Below are 27,171 nucleotides of genomic sequence, written 5' to 3' on the forward strand. Positions count from 1 at the left end.
ACGTATCAACAGCAGCTGTTGAAAAAGCTGTCAGAATGAGGGGAACACAGCAGATTTCAGCTGCCATTCACAACAACTAAATATGAATTAGACATAGGAGTTCGGTGTAAACTATTTAATGCGTTCACACACCAAAGGTTTAGGTAGCAAGCAATCATTCAGCAGAACAGACACTAAGAAATTAGTGATAAGGCACTAGTTTCCACTGACTTTTTTCTTGCCACTTGGAAGCATCCAGCTTGCTCCATAGTTAGCTGCCTGGAGACAGCAGAACCACCTTCCAACACACAGAGACAAAAGAGCCCCACTGCGGAGCACAATCCTCTTAGCGTGCTCGGCTCTTCATTTTCTGCCGTGCTCTCTTGCCAGGTCTCTTCTGCAAAAAGAGGATAAATTCAGATTTTTATTTTGACATCTTAACTCCATTCTAGCTCTATAGCGTGGGGAAGATACTAAAGAGAAATCGTGTGGCAGTACCTTGGGTGAAGAAGGTTTGGGGACACAGGCAGCAACAAACAATACATGCTAATTCCCCACTTATTTCCCTGCTCAGACACCAAACCACCACCATCAGTCCTGTCTGCAACTGAACTTCCAGATGCTGGAGGCACTGATCTCAGGTCTCCCTCCAAGGCAACAGCTGGCTTCCTAACAAAAAAGGATCATTTGCACACAACATTGTACTTACATTGAGGGCTTTTTTTCCTCCTTTTCCTGGGCCTTTATTGTGAGCGACTTTTGACTTGAAGCTGGATACATCGTTAAAGCTGTCCTTTGTGTTCCACTTTGAGCCCTTTTTCTTCCCACCAAAACCAAACTTCTGGTTTTTGTATCGTCTTTTGGCATTTGGTCTGAAAAACAATCCAGCAACATCGCTGCTTAGAAACCTTGCCTTAGGAAGTACCTGAGAAGGAAGTACATGTATCTGCTGAGGGACTCCTATCAGCCATTGTAAACCTTTCCTCTCTTATTGAAGAGGCAGAAATTAGCACCTTTCAGCCTCCACTCTATTGGGCCACAGTTATCTCTAAGGACAGAAAGACACTTGGACATATTTTTCACCAATATTAATTCAAACAGCTTTCTTGTCTCACAAAATGAAAAAAAAAAAAAAAAAAAGATTCTGACGTTAAATATCTTTCTTTTGTAATCTCACCCTTTCTTTGTCCGTTGATTTGCACCACCTTTTTTATTCCCCTTAGACGAAGTCTGCTCTTCATCTAGAAAATCCAGCTTGTCAGAGAGACCTGCAAGAGCAAAGGCAAATGCTCAGCTACCATTACAGAGGATGAGTTTTCAGTCCAAGCAATAGCAACAAGTCACCCTCACTGAAGACCAGCTACTTGGAAGGATTTTCACTGCCACAGGCATACGATTCCATGCAGTAGCAGCCTTTCAAGCTAACTGCCCAGCAGTAGATGTTGACACCACACATCACAGTACCATACATTCCTCATGCATTTACACTATTTCCATTACACATTTACTCCCTTAGACAAGTTAACTGTACCTTTCTGGTATTTCTTGACTGCATTCAGCATATTTTTCTTCTCCTTTTGCCTCCTCTGGAGAATTTCTATTTGTACCTGAGAATGTTAGAAGACAGAATGTTAGTATTGTTTCTTCTAGTGCCCCATACTTTTATTTTTTTTAAAGGTATCCCATGTTTTGCTTTGTCTCCTGTCAAAGTATACAAAAGACTAGACAAATTCCATATGTTTTAGCCTGCCTCCTGGGATCTCACTTTCTAAGCTCCTCCTCACCTTCTTTCCATATTTTCTCATTGCACGGAGCTGTTTTGCTTTTTCAGACTTCTCCATTGCTTCCTGTTTGCTCTTAAGCTTCTGACGAATCTGGGGGAAAATAAATAAACAAACAAAACTGATCAGTAATGCAAAAGTAATGCTGTGCAGTCCTGAAATCAATAATCATGTGAACATCACTGAATGCCAAAATCCCTCTCAGTCAGACAGTTTGTAATTTATCTCCAAAGTTACTCACTGGCTACCTCTTTGATACAGTATTATTTTTCTCTGGTATATGCACTGATTATAAGACATAACTTACTTTCAATTCAAGGCTGGGAGTTACTACAAAAAAAATCCTGATATGTAGCCAAAACCTTATTCAGAAGACAAAATTCACACAGACAAAACAAATGCTTATACAAATGGGCTCTACTGGAATAGCTAAACAAGGGTATCTTGTCACATACTGTCAATATACTTGGGTGCATATAGAAGACTTGATAGTTTCTTTCTTGCCATTATTTAAAAAAAAAAAAAAAAAGCTCTATAGAAGAGTCAAAAATCCTTTCATGCAACAGAAAACTGATTTTCTATTCATTCCTTGTACACAAACATCTCTCTAAGGAATTTCTTTTACAAGGGATTACAAAGATTCCAACACAGATCTTCTGAGGCTGTGACTGCAGTAGGAGATAAAAGCCTCTGTTCTTCAAACAGCAGCCAGCAAAAGAAAGTAACCCTAATGTGTAGAGTTGAGTTAAACCTCAGCACAAACTATTAATGATTATCTTCTCTAAGAAGATCCTATCAGCATCAGAACAATGACCACATATGAACTCCAGCTCATGTTTCACTTATACTATGTAGATTCTTCCAAGAATTAGGGCTCCATTTTGAACAAAGACCACAATCAACAAGCAACTTTATGAAACTATCATTTCCAACACACATCTGACTATCCATGACAGTTTAATTCAATACCACACAGTTTAAAATCAGAGACCAAATATGCCGAGTATAAACGAAGGGTGACACAAATTTGGAAAAAGGATCACATTAATGCCCCTGTTCACCGCAAGTTTTAGAACAGACAGCACAAACACAGCCAACTTCACGACTGCTGTTACATATATGGAGAAGAAATCTCCATTTTTAATACTAATTACATTCAGGACAGAATATAAATCACACTCTTCTACTCTACATTCCAGCCTGTTATAGAAACCCCTACATTGCACAGAAATACCTAAGCAGGAAGACATTTCATACCACAAAAAAAAATACCAGACTTGAACATTGTCACAGATCTTTGTCAAAGAAGTGAAGGTTAACTATCGACAAACCACACAGTTAATACATAAAGTAGGCTAAAACCCACACATAGCACAGAAAAGAAAGCTATTTTTCACTGCACATACCTTCTGCATCTGTTGGTCTGATTTGGCCATCTCTGCAAAGTAATCATCTGGCCTTCTAGTAGGAACTTTGAGCTTCCGCAGCCTAGGGAGGGCTTCCAGGACTGCTGCCTGAGCCTGGCGGTAGCTAGGGAGACAGCACAACAGCAGCTCTGTCAGAGGGTACCAAGCATCGCAGAGTGCTGATCTAAGCTCTCATCACATAAGCTAGCTGATACTGGGATCTAACAAAAAATAATCTAGAATTATATCAACATTCATACCCTACAGCATTCAGTGCTCCTAAAAGCAATTTAGGTTCTAGTACAATATTAATGCTGACAGCTTCCGCACAGACATTTACCTAGTTTCCAGCTACAGTTTTTTACACTGTATGAAGTGCGTATCATGTATAAGCATGCTGACCCTAAAAGAAATTTATCTTTTTTATACTTACAAGCTCATCTCTCTCTGAAAATCATTCTCAGGGTCCACAGCATCTTTGTCAGTAGTATTCTCTGAGACGGATTCCACAACGTTTGTAACCTGACCCAAAGTCACGTCCAGCCTTTCCACCCAAGCTAGCTGCTGCCTGAATTCTGCCAGGCACTGCTTCAAACCTTCCTGTGAAAAGGAAACACAGCTCTGAGCAACGAGACACCAAAAACTACAATTCAAGCTCACCACAAATGAATATCCATGTCACAAAATGGACTGCTCCTCAGTAGCAGTTTGGTCATCCCCCAATTTACCAGAGCAATGCAGACCACCCACATCTCCTTCCCTGGCTCCTACCCCACCCCAGAGGGCTCTGGCTCCAGCATGACCCCAGCCCCACTTGATACCAAGTCAGCAGAGCAGAATGTATGGTTCTCTCCCTGATAGAATTATAGGGCCAAATTTGAGATGTCTTATGAACAGGTAGGCCAAACCTTTACCACGCTTAAATAGAAGCTTAGAAATTTAAGTGTAAAGGAGGACCCAGCCTTAAAGGATGTGTCTGAAAAAACGAGGTGAGGAGCCCATGGTGTGGACGCGTGCTGGGATGTGTCAGTGACTGAGCTCAGCACGCGTGCCCGAGTTACCTATCAGCAAACATCAGGAGAGCCCCAAAGGCCACCACCAGCAGAAACAAATGATCATGCGTCAGGGATACTTAGATACTTTAACGGGTTTCAGGAAATAGTGTGGATATGTTAGTTATCTTTCTTTTTTAAATCGATTTTGATAGTAAATAACCCCCGTAGCCTGGCCAGTTCGGCACGCACACATGGTGGGGAGATCCCCTGGGTGTCTGGCACCGCAATTACAGCACGCCCGATTTCTAAAACCCCAAATCCAGCCTGAAAGCTTCTTTGACCGGCTTTCCGGCCAACACGCTCACCACATCGTTGGGCTTCTTCGGCCGCGCCTCCAGCACCACGTTGAGCCCCGGCTTCAGCGCGCCCTTGGCGAAGGCCTCCTGGAGCTGCGGAGAGAACGGGAACAGGGTCAGGAGCAGCGTCAGGAGCGGGGCCGGGGCCAGGCCGCCCCGCGGGGCCGGCTCCGGGCTCACCTCCGAGTCCGAGAGGGAGGAATCCTCCGAGCCGGAATCCGAGAAGCCCTCGCTCAGCTCCCCCAGCGGCGCCATCTTCTCAGCGCCGCCCGCGGGCACGCGCTCGCCACCGCCCCTTCCGCCGGGGCCGCGGTTGCCGGGCCGACGGCGTCATGGCGGCCGCGGTGGCGGAGCCGGTCGCCGTCTTCGGCTGCCGGCCGCGGGTGGGCGGCGGCGTCTGCTTCGTGGGCGAGCGGGAGGTGCTGCACGCCGCCGGCACGGGCTGCGCCCGGCTGCACACCGAGCACAGGCGGCAGGCCTTCTTCCCAGGTGGCCCCGGCCCCGCTCCCCGTGCCCGGTGCCGGTGCCGGTGCCCGCCCCGCCTTGCTGACCGCTCTCCTCCCCGCAGGCCGCGAGAAGAGCCGGGGCGTGCAGGCGCTGGCCGTCAGCCCCGACCGGCGGTTCCTGGCCGTGTCCGAGACGGCGGCGGAGGAGCCGGTGCTGACGGTGTACGAGCTGCCGGCGGGGCAGCCGCCGCGGAGGAGGAGGGCGCTGGCGGTCGCCGAGCTCCCGGCGCGGGAGGCGCCCGTGTCCCTCGCCTTCTCCCCCGACTGCCGGGGCCTGGCGGCCGCCACCGGCCCCCCCGAGGTGCTGCTGGCCTACTGGCTGTGGGACAAGCGGCGGCTGCTGGCGACCGTGAGCCTGCAGGCCCCGGGCGGCAGCTGCCAGGTAACGGCACCGGGGGCGGGACAGCGCCGTGACAGCCAGCTGCCGAGGGAGGCTGCCGATGGGCAACCCGGCAGCTGAGAGAATGTGGCCCTTACACCGTGCTGCTCGGGAACGGCAGTGCCCGAAAAGAGCCCGGCCCAAGGGACAAGTGCAGCCGATGTTTTCCTGTGGCATCTGTGCAGGGCAAGGGAGAGAGGAGGGGGCTCTGCAGACTCTACACAGTTTCTGTCACCTTTCTTGGGATCTCATATTGGCCCCTCTCAGCAGCAGCACGCAGCTAAATGAGATTTTGCTTTGACTTAAGGACATTGTCATGTCCTTACTTCACAGGAGACCTGTGGTGTGTGGCCAGCATAGTTGGCCAATGCAGGTGCAACGTGTCCATTGTGTAACCACAGAAACACTCATGAAATACAGTGGCTGCACTAAGTAGGCTTAACACACATCTTGGGAGCTCTCGGTGTGGTTGGGCACCTTTTTCTTCCTGCAGTCTATTCTATGTCCAGTTCAGAGGAGTATCTCAGAAAGAGCAGCTGGGAGCAGGACGATGCCACTCAAACAGTTCCTGCATCCTGCTTAGGTTGCCCTGTTTGAGTATCTTTCTTGCAGGGAGGTAAGAGGCTTTCATTATGTGGGTTGATTGGACCCTAGCTGCTATTTTTTTCTGGGGTACAGCTGCAAGCAGTGGTGGGGTGACTGGCTTCAAGAGCTCAGCTCCTGAAGAGAGAAGTGTGAAGATGACCTCTGTCTAAGGTCCCATTAAGAATGAAAAACAGGTCTAACTACCCCTGCTGTCCTTCCTGGGTACTGAGGTGGTTATTCCACTGTTTTCATCCATACATACCTAATTCTACAAACTAAAATGCATGAATAAGGTTTGCCTCTCCCTTAAGTTCTTCCTCACCCTTAAGAATGGATGATCTCACTTTTCAGGTAGCTGGCTATCTGAAAAACTTGCTAATCTGTAGTAAAGATGTATTTTTGCCTTTGTTGTGTGATTCTGATGGGAAAAGACAACTTCCATATTACATTGTGATTCAGATGGCTTCTTAGCTTAATAGAATCATAGGATCTGTAACATGGTGTAAAATTGATATACACAGTTCTGAAAGGGGGAAAACTAAATTACATAGTTAGGATTTTTTTACTCTCTTCTGTATTCCTATATGTTTCTGTAAGCCTTTTCCCCTCATTTTATTTCCTGCATCTAGAACCTTTCTAGAACTTGACTTTTTTTTTTTTTTCTTGTAAGTTCTGAAAGTGAACAAAGCTATGTGAAGTAATTTCTCTCTCCTTTGTTCCATAGGTAAGCTTTAGTCCTCAAGACAATGCACGTATTTGTATCACTGGAAATGGCTTTTTTAAAGTTTTTAAATACAGTGAGGGAACTTTGAAGCAGATGAATTTACAAAAGGGAAAGCCACAAAACTACTTGTGCCATGCCTGGCTGTCTGAGGAAGAAGTTGTATGTGGTACTGACACAGGCAAGCTTATGTTGTTTGAAAATGGAGAGCTGTGCTGGCAGACAAGTGTAGAGTACAGAAAACCACCCAAAAAAGAAGGTAGCACAACAACAAAAGAATATGAGAGGTAAATCTTTGCAGAATTACTGGTAGGTTCATACTTGTGCATGAAGATTAGTTGCAGGCCATTCACTTTCTTCTTGTCCTGTTTATGAATGTGTTATATTTTTGTTGCTGTTGAGAAACATTTTTGTTTTGTCTTTTCTATACTTAAGTCTTTATGCATTTACTTCTTGCAGATATTCTGAAGTCTCTTGTGAACTGGCTTCTGAAGATAATGGTTCACAACAGGATCCTGTGCCTCAAATATCTGCAGTTGCAGCCTATTCTAAAGGCTTTGCATGTTCATGTAGCCCAGGAGTTGTTCTTCTGTTTGAGAAAACTGAGGAAAAGGAAGTCTACAAGGAGAGTCAAGAAATCTGGGTAGGGGGATTGCTTTACTAAACAATTATGCAGCAGAGATCCACTTTGAAAGGTGGGAGGATTGCTTCTGAGTCAGTTATTAATAATTTTAAATGCATCTTTAAAACACATTACAAGCATTGGCTAAGTGTCCTGGTGATGTAGAAAAGGGATTTGCCAGAGGTCATGCTGAAAGTCAGTGACAGCCTTTTGCAAGGCGGCTCTGCATGTTCTACATGTTCAGTATGCTTTCAGGTTGCTAAAGGTCGGGAGACCTTTAAGAAACTTGTATTTATGGAGACTTGGGAGCTAAGAAATAGTCTCCATCAGTTCTGAAAACTTTTTTTTGCCTTTTTTCTGCTTTTTTTTTTTTGGGGGGGGGGGGTGGGGGGGCAGCTGCTTTTTTCCCCCAAGGCAAAGCTTTTTTTTTTTTTTTCCCTTCAGATATTCAGTATAGATTGAGACAATGCACTTTTAAGTAAGCTAGTAAGATTTCTAACCATTCTATAAGAAGCAGTTTGCACTGACTTCCTGTGGTCCCAGGATAAGAACATTTAACTCTGGTGATCTGGTCAAACCTTTAAGATTCCTGCTGAAATGTCATTTGATGCTTTTTTCAGCTTCATTGTTGTAGGTACAGTTATGTTATCTTGAACACTCTTCCCTGCCTGGCCGAACTTGTGTTCTGTTTACTATCCAAGTTCTCTTACTGAGAGAACTCCTGGTCTTACATTGTGTATAAGTATGTATGTACTTATTAGGGTAGCATTGCAGCAGAAGCATGTGTGTATGTGTGCACATATGCCTACTGGAATGTGGAATATCCCATAGGGTACTTTTCTTGTGCAGGTTCCTCAAGACCTGTTCACCACTGTGCCAAAGCAGTCACATGGCCAGGATATTACATGTATATGCTTCAGCCCCTCTGAGGAAACAATGGTTGTTCATACAAATAAAAATCAGCTTTACATATTTACTATGCCCTCCACAGATCTTCTGAAGGTGAGTGCAACCTTTCCACATTCCACAACCAGCATGCCCAGTAAGGGCTGTATAGTAATGGCACAGGCTATTCAGTGTCACTTTCTGTGATGTGTTCTCATGCAATCTGTTAGCTAGAGTCTGAACCCTTAAACCTCATGATATGAAATGCTCTGCACGCTTCTCTAAGGGCTCTATTTCAGCAGCATTTCAACTTGTATGGGGCTAAATACCTAACCTGTGTACAGCAATACAAAAAAATATTTACATGAAAGGGTTTTGTAGTTATGGGACCTTTTTCTACATGTAGCCTAAAAAGTTACTGTTGCTGCATTTCCAGCATGTAACAGCTAACATCCTGATTAATTTGGTTATCATTCAGCACTTGAATACTTCTAAATATCTGGCTGACCATAACGTCTTAACTGTGTTCTTGGTGGTCCAGTTCTATTTATTTATCTAACTTGTACTTCTCTCAGTACCTACAATTATGTTGTGCTCTCTGTAGTGCATGAGAACTATGGTGCCTGCATCTTCCCTGCATAACTTCTCTTGATTATTAATTACAAAGTTGAAGCTGATCCTAACTCTTCTGTGTTTCTAGGGCTATGTTCAGACTGGTGCAGTGACAGGGTTAAGTGGCTTCCTCAAATCAGCTGTACACAAAGAGCTATGATAGATTTCTTACCTGACTTACTGCCTGCAGTGAAATACTTGATATTTTTTGAATGTTCTCATTTGTTCTCAGGAGCAATCAAGTCATTTTGCATATCTGCATTTTCCATTACATTCTGCATCGATCACGGGTCTGGACATCTGTATTCGGAGACCCATTGTTGCTACTTGTTCCCTGGACAGATCTGTTCGCATCTGGAATTACAAGACAAAGTAAAGAGTTGCTTTTGTTTGTTACTATCTCCTGCTTTTTTGTATTTTGTACTGGGCAGGTGACAGCACAATCTCATATGAATGACAGTGTTCTACTAAAATTCTTGTGTGGTGTGGGATACAAATGGCCTTACTGACATGATTTGGTCAATGTATATATGCAGTGCCTATAAAGACAGTGTCGATAGAATCCATAGCCTTTTCTATTAAGCCAAATTTGCGTTTAACTTCTCATGTGTTTTGGAAAAAGAATCTTGAGGAACGTTTCATTCAGCTTGAGATCAGTTGTCCTTAAGACTACAGACAATAAACTTAAGATATTGTTGTCCCATCTCCTGCTTCATGGCTGTAGTTCTGAAGCAAAATGAATCCAACTTTTAAGGTTCAGTGGGGGTGAGGGGAAGGAAAACAAATCTTAGAGGACACATTTGTGCAGGTTCTCAAACAGAGCTTCACCTACCTTCTTTGTTGTATTACAGTAAGAAAGGATTTGCTGCTGCACTTTCCCCACCTTTTCTGTGAACCAGAAAGTTCATATTTGCCCTTGTTCCTGTAATATCTGTGATCATTACTTAACCATATACTTACAGATTTCCTCAAGGATAAGGCAAAGTCAGATTGTACCTGCAGTTGCATCTGCTGGGCCAGATGTTGTCTTGTCAGGTGTGCAAAGGGATTTTGTACTGTTCCATACTACATGGTGGTTTTGTCTTTCAGCACTTTGGAGCTGTATAAGGAATTTCAGGAGGAGGCACACGCAGTATCACTTCACCCCACTGGCCTTTTCTGTTTGGTTGGTTTTTCTGACAAACTACGATTTCTAAGTATACTATATGAGGACATGCATGTTTTCAAGGAGTTTGCTGTGAGAAGGTGCGAGGAGGTAAGGAATGATGCAAGAATGAAACTGGGGAGTTACAGGGAGCAGAGGGGTGAAAAAAAATGACAGAAGATAGCGTCCTGTCTGTTAGATCCTAGTAGGAGTTAGGATATCAAAGCAGAGAGAAAAGGTTTCTGACTACTGGAAAAGGAGCCTCGGGAACCATGTGTAACTGTGGGCTTGGGAACCACTGAAGGGGTCATTTCAGAAATGTTAGAGGATTGGATTTTACAGGGGAAAGCACCAACTAAGAAAGTGGTAAGAGGCTGATTATACTCCTTACGTAGCATTCAGATGTTACATGATGTCATTGGAATTCAATGCATGAATTTTTATATCCACTGCATCTACAGTAACGGTTGGCTATATTCTTTTTGTAGTGCTCATTCAGTAATGGAGGCCATCTTTTTGCTGCAGCTAATGGAAATGTGATTCAGATTTATTCCAGCATCACCTTTGAGAATACTAATAATCTAAAAGGACACAGTGGGAAGGTCAGTAAACAAATCCTGAACAGTACAACTCATTAAAGCGTGGACTAGTTCATAAGATGCATTTTGAAAAGGTGAAGTACAACCTGTGACACAAAAATTAGAACAAGGAATACAAAAGTCAATTTCGCTACTTAGTGTATGTGTTCACTACATACATCTAGAGAGTCAGTCCTTAAGTTAAATGAGAATGATTTGCAGATAGCTGAACTAGGGGAAATATCCCAACAGTAAATTATAAAAATAAAATGTACTGCTTATTACAGAAATTAGCTTTTTCTGTTAGTGTGGCCATGAGGTAATTTGTATTGATTCTTTTTGAATGCTGAAATGGAATTATCTGAAATGTACCTAAGCTACGTAAGTAAAACTTAGAAATGTGGTTCCAAAGTTGTCGTGGTTTTACCAGTAAAATGACTCTCTACTGTATAATTTGCACATTGGGGTCCTTGGTGTGTTTTGCTTTTGCCAGATACGTGCAGTAAAATGGAGTGCAGATGATGCAAAATTTGTCTCCTGTGACACACACGGTGCTGTGTATGAGTGGAATTTATTGACAGGTAAAAGGGAGACGGAGTGTGTGCTCAGGTCCTGCATCTACAGCAGCATTTCTCTTTCTTCTGATGCCAAAATCATCTTTGCTGTTGGATCAGACCACACTCTCAAAGAAATTTCAGAGTCTTCGGTGAGCTAACATGTGCTCTGGATGTTAACTAAGTTCTCTGGGGAGGGTTTACTGCTTAGGTTTTCTTATCTGTTTGGTAAGTAGAAATCAGTGATTTTTTGATAGCTGCAGTATTTAGTGACACTTTTCTTGTGTTCTTATGTCCTTTATCATGAAACCTGAGATTCTGTTGTAGTTTTGCATCTTTATAACCTTACTTGGATTTACCCAGAAATCTTCTAACCCCACTAATGTACTAACTTTGCAATATGGTATTGACTGTTTTGCTGAAATATCAGGGTATTGGATCTACCTCTGTAGGCTACATGCATATATATATATTTTAAATCCAGAACAATATTAAATTGTACATGGTAAACATTACATTTTTCAGAAGAGATTGATTTATGGAACTTGGCTTAAAATTTTAAGAGTGCACATGTGCATAAAGCTTAATACTAATTACTGTTAATGTTTGTTTGTTTTTCTATAGGCATGTAGATTCTTTAAACTGCTTAATTTGCTGCAGGCAGTGATATGACAATTGCTCATGTAATAAGTAATCAAATAATTTGGGGGAACTTTATGTAACGTGGTGTTTTTCTGTGTGTTTTGGTTGTTTTGTTTTTTGTTATTCTTTTTTAGATCCAGCATGAAGTGCCTGCTTTTGATGTTGACTATACTGCAGTAGCTGTTTCTCATTCCAAGAACATGGTATTTGTTGGTACATCTCTGGGGACAATTCGAGCTATGAAGTACCCCTTGCCTTTGCGCAGGGATTTCAATGAGTATCAGGCCCATGCAGGTGCTGTTACAAAGGTAACATGGAATACATTCTTTTCCCTACTGTGCCAGTTGCACGTCTCATTTAGCATTGGTTGTCCTTCCCATTTCATAGCGTAATATGTTAAAACGAAGTCTGAGCCTGCATGTGGATAATGGAGATTAGAGCATTCACAGAAGTCCTGTCTTTAGAAATAAAAGTCTCGACTATTTTACTTTCTCTTTCTTCTAAGATGTCTGTAACGAACGATGACCAATTTCTGCTGACTGCCTCAGAGGATGGCTCTATATTGATCTGGAAGGTGTATGACAAGGAAGGTGGGGTCCTGAAACGGGAAAAGGAAGTGGAATATGCTGAGGAAGTGCTGATCATGAGATCAGATATAGAAGAGAAGGTAGGAGGAGCAACCTGTGCGTATGAACCATAGAATTCCTGGTCTACAGCTTATGAATTACGTATTCAAGATTTTTGTGACTAGCAATGCCTATTTGTTTAGGAGGGTTTTCATGACTTTCTTCATAAGAAGAGGCTACAGCAAGTAGCTGCAGCTGCTTGTTAATATGCAAACAGTGTTGTATTTGCAGCAAATGCAGATAAAAGTTTAGGCTTTTCTCTAATACTTCACCCAATCACTTGTGAGCAGTTTTAATGTGGTGAAAAAGTCAGGAACTGCGTTTTATAAACCATCTTGTAAAATAAGAAAGGAATTTTACTTCTGGAACTTCTTGGTCTGTCTTGCTGAAAATTCTCTGCAAAGGCTGTCTTTTTCATAAATATGTGCATATAGATAAAACATCCTTAATAAGTTGTTGCTAGTGGTAAATAATCTCTCTATTAAAAGAAATATTTTCTCATCCATGTCCTAACAGAGTCAAGCAATGCTAGACCTGCAGATTCGTGTGAAAGAGCTACAGACAGAAAATGATTACCAGTTACGTCTCAAGGACATGAACTATAATGAAAAAATGAAGGAATTAAAAGACATTTTCACTAAGGAAATAGGCTCCCTTAAAACGAAACACCAGGTATGATTTATAATGCAGTGCCAAATACCAAGAAATCTTTCCCTTTCCCTTTTTATGTTAAATTCAAACTTGCATTAAATATGTATGAATGCCATAAGGCATCTGAAAAGTGAAATATTCCTTTCCAATAAAGATGTTCTTGATATCTGTAAAGCATGAACGTATCTTATAGGTACTGAGGGGAAGCAAGAGATCTCCCAGGTAGCCTGGGAGAAAACAGTTTCAGCAGTTTCTGCAGTAAGTGCTGCCAAAGACCAGGGACCAGTAAGCTATATCACCCTTGAGTAGAAATGGGACTGTGCTTTAAAACCTCCATCAAGTGCAAGTTGCACCTGCTGCAGGATCCAAAAATTGTTCTTCTTAATGCCTTCTTCTTTATGCTTTGGCTGCTTAGCATTTTTAAGAATACTCAGTGATGTGTCTTGTATGCTTTTTGAAAACAGGAGTAAAATATATTCCCTGGATTTCTCCTGTTCACGTACTTACTGATTTCTCTGTGGTCATGTTCCTGAAAGGCAAAAGCCATAAGAATTATTCCCAGTGTCTTATTTATCTGTGTCCACTAATTCTATTCTGTCCATCTGTCTGGTGTACACACCAGCTTTATGATTTATTGCATTTGTATTATTTTGGGGTATTTCTGGACCCTTTTTAAAGTTAGAATGCAAGTGATGCAATAGCAATTTCACTGTCAGATGGCTTGAAGTGAGAGATTGTCCACCGTATATCACTATTCAATGCTGTCATCCGTATGTTCTTTTCAATATTTTTAATGAATAATATCCTGTCCTGATGATTTGTCAGCACTTATTTTGTTGAGTTTTATATAGCCATTTCAAACAGTATTTTGACTCCACATAAAAAAGGATTCCAGAGTGAAAGCTTGCTAAGTTACTAATTAATTCTATTATTTTTATGGTCTTTTCATTTTCAAGTGCTCCTTTTATATCTTTCTCATCTTTTGGTTCTGCAGATAGTCTGACAGGTTTCTACTTCTGGTTTTTTTTTTTTTTTTTTGAGAAATTTAATTATTCGTTTTAATGTTTTCAGGTTGATCCTTAGGCTCTTTGGTGTTTCTGGTGGGTTTTGGTGGTTTTTGTGTGTTTGTTTTTTTTTTTTACTATTATTTATTTATTTAATTATTTAACTAACCAGAGTTTTAACCTTTCTGTTTTTTCTCACTTTTGTACAGCTTGACCTTTCAGAAGAAAACCTTTTCGCTTCTTATAGATTCCTCTACCTGTGTTTTACCTGTGCCAGTTTTATTCTGCTGTTCTTCAGGTCTTTTCGTAGGTAGTGCTTGGCTATAGAGTTTTACTAATCTCAGCTACACTGAAACTTTTTATGGCTTGGTGATTATAAGCTTGCAAGCAAATGTCTTTGAAAGTGAATAAAAGTTCTAGGCAGGGAAGTTGTACTTCCTGTATAAGTATCAGTATGTGTTAAGATTAAACGGAATGACAGATTTAGGCAGGTTTGGGGCTAGCCTTTCTAGTTTTTGTAACAAGTAGGCAAAGAGAGTATTTCTGTTTATGCAAGACCCATACAGTAGTTATGAGAAGAAGGTCTCATAAGTTGTATGCATGACAGTTCTCTCCAAATTTTCTGGGAAATTTCTCACCCATCTTCTTTTTCCAATTCTTAGTGCTTTTTTAGATTAAGTCATTTGTAGTGGTAGTGGAACATTCCAAGAAAATGGTGTTCAAGCCTCAGTTTGAATGTCAGTGTTTTAGGATCGCAAAGTTGCTCCAAGAGAGAAAGGAAGTAGCTTGAATTTTGTTATCTTGACAGCAATTTGCAGAATTGCAAATTCTCCTCAAACAGACACACTCAAAGAAGTGGAGGTTTTTGTGGCTTACAAACTTTTCTTGTTAAATTAGGGTTATACAATGCCTTGTATTGTATGAAGTTCATTTGCTACTTTCCTTTAGCTTCCTTAGTTTTGTAATTTGTTGTAGTGAATTAATCTCTGGGAAAACTCATTTTTGTAATGCCTGTTATCTGCCTTTTTTGGTGAGAGATTTCAAACATAAATCCGTTGTGTATGTGTTCCCCATCATGGGCAAGAACTCAAAGAATTAGGACACTGCTTTGCCTAATTTTGAATTAAAATTTATTTTTCTTATTCTTTACCAGATTTTGCAGGCAGAAAAAGAAAAACAGGAGCTGCAATACCAGTCTCAACTGTCTGAGCTGATGAATAAACAGGCCAAGGAGATGCAAGACCTAGGTTAGATGTTAAATATTTATAACTAGAATGTGAAGGAATTGCATTAGATTGCTAGCAACTAACATGATGGGAAGAGATTACTAGAGTGCAAAGCACAAGGAAAAAATGCATGTATGTCATACAGTTATCGCAAACCAAATATTTGTCTTAACAGCATGCACAAGCAAGAGAATGTGCATGTGGGCACTGTATCTTTTATGTTCTGTTCCTGAGATTAGTAATTTCCTTATTTATACTATAGCTCATTGTACAATAATAGTGATACCATACAGTTCAGCAAGCAGGCTAATTAATGTACAGGGTGCACAACATGGAAATACCTGAACCCCAGATTCTTAAGATAAAGCAGAAATACTGCAAATTAGTACAAAAAATCAAGTCCACCCATAAGAGAGGCCATTGCTTACTCATCCTCTGTAGCAGTTGTACTTTTACAGTTCTGTCATTGTTGACATTCTCAAGAAAATGCTTAGAGTGGCTATTATTCATTTATTGTTATGGCAAACTAGGAGATTTCAGTGCAGGTTTTGGACTTGTTCAAGCTGGAACAGAACTTTTTTTTTTTTTTTTTTTTTTCTGTTGCAGTGAGCAGGGATACAATGGAATATTCAGAAACAAAACTGAGAAGGGTGAATGACAGCTTTGTAATGGGCATTATTAGTGAAGCGATAAGTAAAAGGAAGAGCAGGAAACCCAAGAGATGGTTTTCTGATGTAGAATTTTGTATGGCCACAGAGCCTAAAACCCCTGTATAGCTGATGAAGAAAGTGATGAGGTGCTTCTAGTATAACTTATTGCAACCAGGTGCCAAAAAGACAGTAGAAAATAAGACATTGATAACTGCAAAAGGATAGGATACACCTCTCTTTTCTATTAGTTTTATCAGTTCCATATGTTTCCTGTTACCAGAATCTGAAAGTAATCAGAAACTCTTAATGGAAAATGAGAAATACCAGGAGCTGCAAGTAAAATCCCAGAGGATGCAGGAGGAATATGAGAAACAACTGCACAATTTGGAGGAAAGCAAAAGCAGGACTGTGGAGGAGCTAACAGTATATTATGAGGAAAAACTTAATGAGAAAACTGTTCTGTTGGAAGAGGTAGGAAACTTGATTGACAGCTTGAATTATTGACTATGTTTATTTCAAACTGTGATGAAATGTTCCCTAGAGGAAGGAAAGTTGTCTCCCTTCATGCAAATCCTAATCTGCCTGTAACCTTGGGGAAATATGTCGACAAGTAGAATAGTAATGAGGAAAACCCCAGCTGAGTTACCAGCTTTTTCTGGGCTTCATACATTCAGGAAGTAACCTGTGAAGGAGAATATCCTTGGGCATTCTATTTGCCTCTTTCTCCTATATCTAAGAATTCCTATTTAATGTGTGTTAGATAATACACTTAGCGGCAGTTGGAGAAAGATTCAATCACCTTGTTCTAATGAAGAGATAGCATATCTAAAATGGTGAATTCTGTGACAGATCAATTCCTATTTGCTGAAATCACCACTGACACTAAGTCCCTGGGGTTCCTGTCCCCATAATTTGGGGAATACCCTGAGTACTTAAAAAAATCCTGCACATTGAGGTCAAAGACTTGGCCAGATAGGGTAGCCAGATAACCAATGCTCATACATCTAGTACCAATAAATTCCATCAACATCACCGACTGCAGCCCTATGTTGCAACAACAATATGGAAAGAATGAGAGGAAAGAACATGAGAAGGGATGATAAAGAGACCAATGGAAAACTGAGTGTTTATTGGTTATTAATGTTATTAATTAATGTTTGTTGGTTATTAATGCATCAGAAACAGCAACTTAAAAAGATTTTTTGAAGTGTTTCTCATGTTTGCATTTGCTTCTGCCTGGACAATTTTGCTGATTTGAGCTAGATTTCAGATAATTATTTTTTTTAATATTGTAGTGTTCTTAAGACTTGGATGCTTTCAGTTAAGATTTTTTTTGTATCTGTCTTAAGTTTTTTAAGTGATTTTAATCCCTTAAGAAATTGTTAGCTTAAATTATATTGTTGTTGAAGAATCCACTAAATATAGGCCCTCCCAGGAGAAGGACCATTACAGATAAAGAATTATCGTCTTTATCGATCTCTTACTTTTGTGTTCTCTAATATTTACTTCTCCTAACTGCAGGCAGAGGAGGATATAAGGCAGCAGCTTCAAGCACATGAAGAAATTAGGAAACAGATTGAAGAAGATGAAGACCAAGAAATTCTAGATATCAAAATCAAGTATGAGAAGCGACTTGTAGAAGAGAAAGAATCAAATCTGCAACTGAAGGGAGAAATAGGAGTCATGAATAAAAGGGTATCTCTTATTCTGTGATAGGATCACACCTGTAACATGGAGACCTATAACCAAGTATTGAATATGATTAATGGCATGTTAAGGCCTAATAATATTTAGTCTGTAAATATTTGGCATTTCATATGAGAATATTCGTCCCTTTTTATATCAGTTTGAATATTTCAGGATATTTGTGAAAAAGAAGTGTTCTGATTGTGTTGTTGATACAGTTATAGACAGATGTGTGTGTGTGTTATTTTTAGTACACTTTTTGTATCTTATGTAGTTTGAAATCATAAATAATAATATTATCCATCCTATAGTGGGAAAGAAATGAACCTTTTCATTTTTCCAAGATCCAATGTACTACTACATTAGAAAAATACTTCTACTGCTTCATTTAATGCAATACACTTTGTGTTTTGTACACATCATCATTTTTTATTGTTCTTACTCCTTGAGTTTTTAAGGAGGCATAAAACCTTTTAGCTCTGTTACTAGCTGGGCATTACATTTGCCTAAGGATGTTCGATGGGCATTTTTTCTTTAAGTTTATTCAGTATCTATTTTGGAGGCATAGAGGTTCTCTACCTTCCCGCAGTCTTTTATCATGGTATTGCTTTAAGTTCTGATGTTTTTTAGACACCAGCACATTAAATGCTCTTCTTGAAGTGATATCTAAATCCTGTACTGTCTTAATTTGATAACCTTTATCTTACACTGTCTTCAAAGTAACTTAGAAAGTATGGTAGTTAAGTGGAGCACAGCTCCTGAAGATTTTTAAACTCTTACCTGTTTGCCTCTCTAGTTGAGCAGCTTACAGAAAGAGCTCAAGGAACGAAACAATGACATTGAGGAAATGAAACTGGAACAGCAGAAGCTGCAAGACGTAATTAAGTCACTGGAAAAGGACATTGTGGCGCTGAAGACAGAAATTGAAGAGAGAGCTAACACTATCCAGGACAAGGTGAGAAACTGGACAAGTGGCTGATATCAAAGTCACCCTCCCTTAATTTAATACAAGTAATTATTTTGACAGTATTGTGTTAATATCACATGACTGGAAGCTCAATTTTAATTTGAAGAATTTGCAGTCTTTAGTTTGAGTCCTCAGTGTTTTACTGACATTCTAAGCTTTTGGGAGCTCAAGTGTTGAGTTTCTCACCCCCCATTCTGGGATGTGTAGGATTACGCATTATCTCTGCATTATTTGTCCCCTTCCTACTCACCCAGTCTGTGTGAAGTATATGAAGCCTAGTTTTCCATTAGATCTATGACTACGGTTTTGGCCTCTGCCATGTTTGTACACTGTCTGAGAGTACTGTGGCTGATTCATAACTCTTTACACATTTCTCCCAGGAGAAGCATATAAATGACCTGAAAAAGAAAAATCAGGAACTGGAAAAGTTCAAGTTTGTACTGGACCACAGAATAGAGCAGTGTAAGAAGCAAATAGAATCACGTGAAAATGACATTGAAATGATGAATGGGCAGATCCATGAGGTGGGTAACACTGTCATTTGGCCTCTGCTGCTAAACCCTTTGGCTGAATACAGAGATGACCAGGCAAGTCCCTTGGAGGTTGACCTGTTTGTTCCTTAACTTCTTTCAAGGATTCAGTATCTTTACAGCTAATAAAAATATCTATACACAATACTTGCTATTTATTTTTGTGTCACATTTTATCAATGATCAATACAGTTACTTAAGCTCCTCTTTCAGTATTTTGTTCTAGACTTTGAGTAATACAATTTTTGCTTAAAAATATATCTCATGCTTGTGTAGTTGTCCTGCATGTACCCTGTAGAGTTTGCAAGACATTGCCTTTACTGATGTGGAGGAAGAGAGAGTGAACTTCTCTTACAAAGTAACAGATTTATGCAAACATAACCCAATTTAGGAATTAGGTTCGTCACCTAATCCATGGAATTTTTCCATGTGTTCATAATTAGCTTGCAGCAAATTTTTTTGAGGCGACTTATCCATGATAGGATCTCACTGTGATTTCTCAATAGCTAATCAGTGACCTGTTAGTTTTCATAAGTCTATTTATTCAGAATGAAAGCTTTTTAAATAACTAATGAACATTTTATGTGCATGTCAGACTATCATGATGAAAGCCTTAGCCTCTTCTCTGGTCACCATCTCATGTCAGTAAATGCTGAAGCATTAGTGCTTTTTTCCCCTGTATTCTACATATGTCATCACAGCTTTTCATTCGTTTCCTTTCAGTATCAGTTGGCTCTTATCGTTGTACTTGCTTTTTCCTGTATTTACTATTAATTTATACCACACCCATTTTTATTCAGGTGGAACAGTACAGCTTCAGTCCAAGTCAAGGAAATGAAGAGGCATCACAACAGTTAAATAACTATAACTCAAAATGGGATTGAATAGGCTAGGCATTTTTTGCGCGTTTTCTCTGTACTCTGGCAGAGGGCAGTGTTGTTCCAAAATCGTCTTGGTTCATGTTGTATGTAATTCTACCTGAAGAGAGATCTACTCCCTCAAGTCTGTGTTTCTTGTCTCTGTTTCTCCTGTTGTGTGTTGTTTTTCTCATAATGTCTTCTCTTAATCTTGATTTCCCCCCTGCTTCCTTTCAGATGGAGGGGGAACTGGAACGATTCCAGAAGGAGAGCACACATTTGAAACTGAACATCACACAACTGCAGCAGAAACTAAAGGCAACTGATCACAGTATGCACAGAGAGAGGCAGAAGGTATGAGGTAGCAGTCCACAGGTCCTGCATAATGAAACAGGGGGGATGAAACACTGCAGAAACATTAATCTGAGCAAAGAGGTCCTTCAGGGATACTGTGTACAAGGACCAGGGAACAGGAGATTCTCTGGTTAAGTGGGAACAGTGACAGAAAACTTCCAAATGTGAAACCAGGTTAGCTACATGTATTTGATACTAAAAAAGTTTCTCGTTTGTTGGTTTTCCCAGGTTTAACAGAGCAGTGAGGCAGAAGCCTGAGTCAGTGCCCTATCAGTTGTGGTTTTTTTGTTTGTTTGTTTGTTTTGATTTTAATGAAGTATTTTAAAACACTAAAGGAAAGTAAAAGTATATGAGAGCTTTTACCTGTTCTGCTAGACTTTCTAGAAGATTGCATGTGAGAGAGTGCTCTGATGAGCCAAATAAGAATGTATCTACATTAAATGTTAACTGTATTCTTGCAGAAACAAAATATGGAAGCTTTGATCAAACGGTTTAAAATGGATCTTCATAATTGTGTGGGCTTCATTCAGGATTACAAAAAACTGAAGTATGGGATCCGTGAACTCTACACCAAGTATGTGCAGCAATTGGACATGGTGAGTTACCTTCTCACATGGTGAGTTGTCTTTGCCTTCTCCTTGCAGATGAATTTATGTGGTAGTATATTGAGGCAAAATTATGTGGTAGCATATTGAGGCAAAACTTTATGCCCTCTCAGGTGGAGACTGAAGAGGTAGATGTAGATTTGCAGAAGGAGTACACAAGACAACGAGAGTATCTTGAGAGGAATTTGGCAGCTTTAAAAAAGAAGGTGGTGAAGGATCAGGAAGTCCATCAAGCTGCTTACGTGCGCATCATGCAGGTAACAAGCTTTTTCCTTATGTTAAGGGAGGTAAGAATGAAGCAGTTGCACAGAATAGACTTCAGTCACCATACTGCTATAATTTGTTAGGACTTTGAAACAGTTTTGATTTGCTTCCTTGCCAGAAATGCCTAAGGCTTTCAAGAGTTTCTATTCAAGGGTAATATTCATTGAGCTCTAGTGCTCAACAGTCTTCTGGACAGAAAGAGCAAGATCTCTGAAGCCAGAAAACGATGCTGTGTGTGGATGCTTTCCTTTGTCTGCCACTCCCCAATGTTAGAGGAGATAGGGATCTCTGCTGCCCGGATTTCTTTTTTTTTTAAGCCATTGATGGACTTATTTTATTTTGAGGGGCATTTAGAATTGCCATCATAGTCAATTTGCACCTGAGTACCAAGCTGCACTTGCTGTGTGGTGGTGTTTAGGAAGTAATTTTGGAGGAAGAGAAGATTGGCTTTCTTTGGCCGCATAGCCCCATACCTACTGGTCTGAATTCAGAAGAACTTTCTGCTGCTCACATCCATGTTTTCCAAGGAAGTTCAGAAACAAATGATAAATAAGCCTATTTGTACCAAGACCTCTCAGAATATTTGTTCTTTACAAGGCAGGATAAACTTGTGACTGCTGGGGCCAAAGACCTAATTTGTTTTCATCTGGAATGAGAGGATCTAAAGGCCCACAACCAACATCCTGGGAGGACAGCACTTGTACAGTCTCTTCTTGCCCTGGTCTCCCTTTGCTCAGTCAGCATTTCCTTTTCCCCTCACTAGCTCTTTCTTCATTGTTAGCTTATTATCCTTCCTCAGGATCTCTAGACCTCAGTCCTCTCCTAAATCATCTGTCCTTTGTTATATATTCATAGTGTTCCTTCAGGCCCAGGCAGCAGTGATCTTCTTTGGCCTTGATTTAATTTTTTTTTATTCCTTCTGTGAATTAGATGCTTCCTTTTCACACAAAATGAGATGGCTGCAGAAAAGAAACTGAAGAATTTCCTTTCTGGAATAGGGTGACAGATGGTGCTCATAATGATAATACTTGATGTCTTGGACCGGTAAGCTTAACGTGAAATGATGATTAAAAATGAATTAATAAAACATCTGGAAGATGAAGATATCAAAGGTTCTAACCAGCCTAGTTTCTTCAAAGAAAAAGCAGTTCTCTGAAGTCTAGTAGATTAATGAGACTTTACAGCCAGGAGGAATTATCATGGTCTTCCAGTCCATCACAGGAGGCTTTTAAGACTAGTTTAGACAAACTTCTGTCAGGGCTTGCTTTGAACAAGTAAATGACATTTTGATGGCCTTCTAGCTCTGTATTTCTGTAATTCCTTAGTTGTGCTTACATTTTCAGAGCTGTGCATTCCTCTTTGAGTGACTGTTCATAGGTACATTCCGTTAGTGACTGCTGCAACAGATGATTAGAAATGTCAAGATAATTTTAATTATTCTTACCAATTGACAAGTTGCTTGTTGTTGGACTGTTAGCTTTCCCTCCAGCCTCTGTATTTGTAATGACGTCTTTGGTCGTGTGGATATGTAAGAACAGACATACTGAACAATCTAGAAGTAAGACTGCTTGAACTGAAGCATGTATAGGATGATCTTTTCTATGATGTGTCATACTGTTCTCTGACAGTCAGCACTGTAAGGACGTAGGAGATTGTAGATTGCATCCTGACGCGATCTGCAGTTGTTCCTGGTGTCCTCATCCTCTATGCATTTGATCAATCTCTTTTCTGATCTATTTTTCACATTTCCACATCATCCTATGACAATGAGTTTTGCAGTGAACATTTTTTTTAATCCGTTGCATGATCATTTCATTGCAGTGCAAGCTTACTGTCAGAATGCAAAGACTGAGTTAAAAGCTAATCTCTCTGTATAGCATGCCTCTTCAGAAGAATATTATCAGCATCAGCCAGCAGTCTTTTTAGCACCCAGCAAGCCAAACATTTCTACATAGCCCAGATTACCTCGTACAGGATACTATGCATTATGCTAATAGGACAAAAGTACGATCTTCAATAGATAACAGCATTCAGCCACTTGGAGTGAATTTATGAATGTATTCATGCCAAAGTGCACCTTAACAGAAATAGCATGACATAACCCTGAAAGCTGTTCACCAGAAAATTTCTGTGATTGATTCTCTGAAGCTATCCTATTCAGGATCAAGCTCTGGCATAAACGTATAGCAGCTAAATTTCATCGGTGTTTAAAGAGTTGAATTAAACAAGTCAGAGTCTACAAAATACTATATTTTCAGAGCAGTCTGCATTGGGTCACTAGTTCATGCTGCATTTAGAGTCCAACACAACCAGTGCAAGACCAACTGTTCCTGCCCAACAACTTCAAACCTTAACACGTTCCACAATCAGCCTCTGCGTCATTGATTTTCAGATGAAGGGAAACTATAGCATAGTTGGTATACATGTCTTCATTTGAGCTATTAAAAATCTTGCCAGATACATGCACCTTGAGTTATTGCTGCCAACTTGAACTCCTTGAATGCGTCTGCATACAGAAAACTGCTGTAAGTGTGGTACTTTGTTACTAACCTGTCCCGAGTTGTCTGTTTCTACTGCATTGACGCTTGTGTGATGCTAATATGTCTAATATATCATAAGGAACCAAATCACATGCTTTCCATATGTCTCTCCTGGCAACATAGTTTTCTTTATCAACCAAAATTACCATCTAATCACAAAGAATCAAGACTTGAAAATATCTTTTCAATATTGAAATATCAGTAATCCTTGTTTGTATCACCTGCTGTTTAACTGTGTTTCCTGTTGTATGAGACTGTTATTAAAAGTGTACCTTTTGGCCACCTATCTTTCACAAATATTGCTGTTTATAGTGAAGTTCCAGGAGCTGAAATGGTGCTGTTTTCCAAAACCTCTGAAAAACCATTACAGATAACTGAAATCACTAATGCTTTTCATACTAGCTGTTGATGTGATTTCACTGTCAAATGAACAGAAGCACATATACAATTTCACTCCTCTTGAATTAGAAAAGAAATATTTAGCTAGTGATTCTCCTGTTTATGAGTCATGAGCAACAATTTTATCATCCTTCACTAGTATTAGCCCATATCGTTTATGCTGAGGTCTTTGAACCTGTTAATACAGTGAGTACAGGAGAATCATATTGCATTCATGTGTACTATCACAACACCTTCAGCAAGATTCTTTGTGGTATGCTGTTAAAAAATTAGAGCTGAACTTTTACAGATTGAAAACTGATTAAAAAAGAACAAAAGTTGAATACATGGCCAACTTTTCCTAATTACAAAATGTTAACAGTAGGTGTCTCAAGTCTACATCCGCTTTATGTATTTCTTAGTAATGTGGAAGGGGTGTTGGAAAGTGATGTCAGTCATAACTAATGAAAAAGTCTTTGAAGAACTACAAGGAGATATGGATCATTTAAGTGAACAGGCACATGGTGGCAAGTGAAAAGCAAAATAATGCACCCTGGAGGGAGGAATGGGATTTCTTCACATTGATTCTGGATTAATTGGATCAATCCCAGAACAGGACCTGAGCTTCCCTGTTGAATTGTCAGAGAAGATGATGTCTTAAAGTGAAGCTGCAGTCAGAAAAGCAAAACAAAAATTAGCTTATTGAGGTAATATGATTAGAGTACTGTCACGTTTTATACCAGATGTACTGTTGCTTTTGTCTGAAATGCATAAAGTACTGACTGCTCTAGCTCCACACGCATATAGTATGTTCTGCTTCTTATTCTGATTCTACGCTCTCCAGTGTCCTTCCAAAGGAAATGAGGATACATATTGCTGAGCTATTGAGATAGTCCTGTACATGTACTTTTCCTTATAAAGCACATTATTTTTGCAGGAAAATGTAAGTCTGATTAAGGAAATTAATGACTTGCGGCAAGAACTGAAGGCGGCCTATACCCAGGTACATGACCTCCAGTCAAAACTAAGGTTAACCAAGAAGAAGCAAGCAATTCAAGACCCAGGTGAATAGTGCTTCTTGTGTTTCCATATTGTCAGGGCTCATTCCAGAAGCCCTCTTTGTCCTTAGTGAGCAATTCTGTTACTGCCCTTGTATTGGAGCAGCTTGTCTTGCCTGATGGCACCTCTTATATTGTAATATTCTGGTGAATACTGCAAAATCTTACTATTTGGCTTTACTCTTCAGTTCTGAAAGATGCTAATTCCTTTCCTTCCTTATTCCAAAGAATTGTAAGCTAGACCTTTGTTTCTGTGCTCTTTGTTCTCTGTTTTTATCTTCTAGCTCCCTCCAGTGAACTGCTGTCCAGCCCAGCTGTGCTGAGGTTGAATGCACAGAAGGAAAATGAGAAAATCATAGAAATGCAGCAGCTGGAAATTCAATACCTACGAGACCAAATCAAGGAGAAGGGGCAAAGCCTTGCAGGTCAGCCTCTGTTGGATGGAATGTTTCCTAAGCTGAATCTGGAAAGAAGCCACAAGACACAGCAACAGTGACCTGGCTCAAGGACACTTTATGTTATTATATTCTCCTGGCAACATAAGAAATACAACAGCATAGATTAGACTTCCGTGATCATATACTCTTCCACTAGAAGCATTTGTGCAGCACACATTGCTGAGGACACAAGGCATCAGTCTTACTCCCCTCCTCCTTTCCTGTAAACTGTCCTTTCCTCTCATTTAAGCACGCATGTTCTGAAGTCTTTCTGCCAAGGAGTCAAGATAAAAAATAAATATATTTGTGTTAGTGCAAAACTGATCTTTGTGCCTTCATAATTGGGCAGGTATACACTTGAAAGATAATGTGTCCTCATGTGTCTTGAAAAATGTGTCCTAGTTCAGGACTGCTGGTAACTCTGTAAACATTTCTACTAGAATTCTAATTGTATTGTGCTACAAAAATCACCATCAGCCTTCTGTTTTCCAGTATTTTGTATATCCATACAAAGGGCTGCCTGTATTTAGACAGGAATAATGTCTCTTATTCCAAGGAAGTGTCCAGTCCCTGACTAAAAATCAGTCACACCGTAAAGGCAACCTTTACCTAGTGGTCAAGCACACTTGAACTGGAGCCCTTCTTTAAGCCTCTGCCTGATGTCTTTGGATGTGTTGTCTCCTCTGTTAAAATCATTTCAGCAGGACAAAAACATTGCCCAGTTTCAGACTCCAAAATCTCCAATAAAGTCCAAATCTTATGTCATACCTCACCTATAACTTAGATAATTTCACCTTTGTTTTGTCTATTTTCCAACATCTGTAACTGCTTTAGTTCTTTTTTTTTTTTTTTTTCAGTGAAATTATTCTTAATAAAACACTTTTGAAAATACTGATGCATAGAAAATAAACAAGGAGTCATTTCTCTAATCATTAGGGAAAAAGTAAATTTTTCATTCTTTGTTGTCAGTACATGGATACATGCCTGCCTCACTGAAGAATTCTGTGCATGCTTCAGAAGTTTTTAGCTACTGATTGAGTATGGGAGCTATATCGTGTTATAACAGCCACTACATTATTGTTTCTGTTTTTTATCCTGAAGTATAGAGAGGTGACAAGTGCTTTCTAAATGCTACTAATATTATTACACTGAAGATCAAGGTGCCAAGGCTGGATAACATGTAACCTGTATTAATATTTGGGATGCTAGACAATTCCAGGCTAACTCCATGGTAAAACAGATGGTTCCATGAGCACCTATGACCTAGGAGACTTCAGCTGAGTGCCTTGTCCTTGAATGTTGAATAAAGCTTCCTTAGTCTTACTTCTTTCATTTTGTAGCTTTAACCTGTGTGAAGTGTAAGTTTTACAGGAACAGAAGGAAGAAGTTATGATGGAATTGGTCTCTTAATGTGCTAGCTTAACACCCTTTTTTCCTCCCTCCCCCCCAATATAATCATCTTGATACTTCCTGTACAGAAAGAGGATGTAATTAATGTAATTAGCAAATATTTTAGAAACTAGTTCCCTCTTAAATTTTCAGAACACACCCATATAATTTGCTAGACTCCCATGTGGTATAATTTTCCCCTCA

At 40.0% G+C, this 27,171-nt stretch overlaps 2 protein-coding genes across 2 annotated transcripts; one reads left to right on the plus strand and one right to left on the minus strand.

Annotated features, from left to right (window-relative positions):
* Positions 1–100: 100 nt before the first annotated feature.
* EBNA1BP2 (EBNA1 binding protein 2) lies at positions 101–4,853 on the minus strand. Its single transcript, XM_084527729.1, has 9 exons — positions 4,698–4,853; positions 4,527–4,610; positions 3,600–3,766; positions 3,167–3,290; positions 1,764–1,853; positions 1,511–1,586; positions 1,157–1,247; positions 689–851; positions 101–376 (listed from the first exon to the last, which is right to left on the minus strand). Exons 1-9 carry the CDS (start codon positions 4,770–4,772, stop codon positions 326–328), a joined length of 921 nt encoding a protein of 306 aa, XP_084383855.1. The 5' UTR covers positions 4,773–4,853; the 3' UTR covers positions 101–325.
* On the plus strand, positions 4,850–26,290 carry CFAP57 (cilia and flagella associated protein 57; the record flags this gene model as incomplete). Its single annotated transcript, XM_084527719.1, has 22 exons — positions 4,850–5,006; positions 5,086–5,405; positions 6,712–6,995; positions 7,168–7,351; positions 8,180–8,332; positions 9,060–9,199; positions 9,917–10,082; positions 10,460–10,573; positions 11,043–11,255; positions 11,880–12,053; positions 12,251–12,412; positions 12,888–13,043; positions 15,180–15,273; positions 16,183–16,373; positions 17,424–17,597; positions 18,385–18,543; positions 18,936–19,079; positions 20,180–20,296; positions 20,758–20,892; positions 21,015–21,158; positions 25,021–25,147; positions 25,426–26,290. 22 exons carry the CDS (start codon positions 4,850–4,852, stop codon positions 25,635–25,637), a joined length of 3,720 nt encoding a protein of 1,239 aa, XP_084383845.1. The 3' UTR covers positions 25,638–26,290.
* Positions 26,291–27,171: the final 881 nt, after the last annotated feature.

Source organism: Aythya ferina (genome assembly GCF_964211825.1).
Source record: "Aythya ferina genome assembly, chromosome: 8".
Taxonomy (NCBI): domain Eukaryota; kingdom Metazoa; phylum Chordata; class Aves; order Anseriformes; family Anatidae; genus Aythya; species Aythya ferina.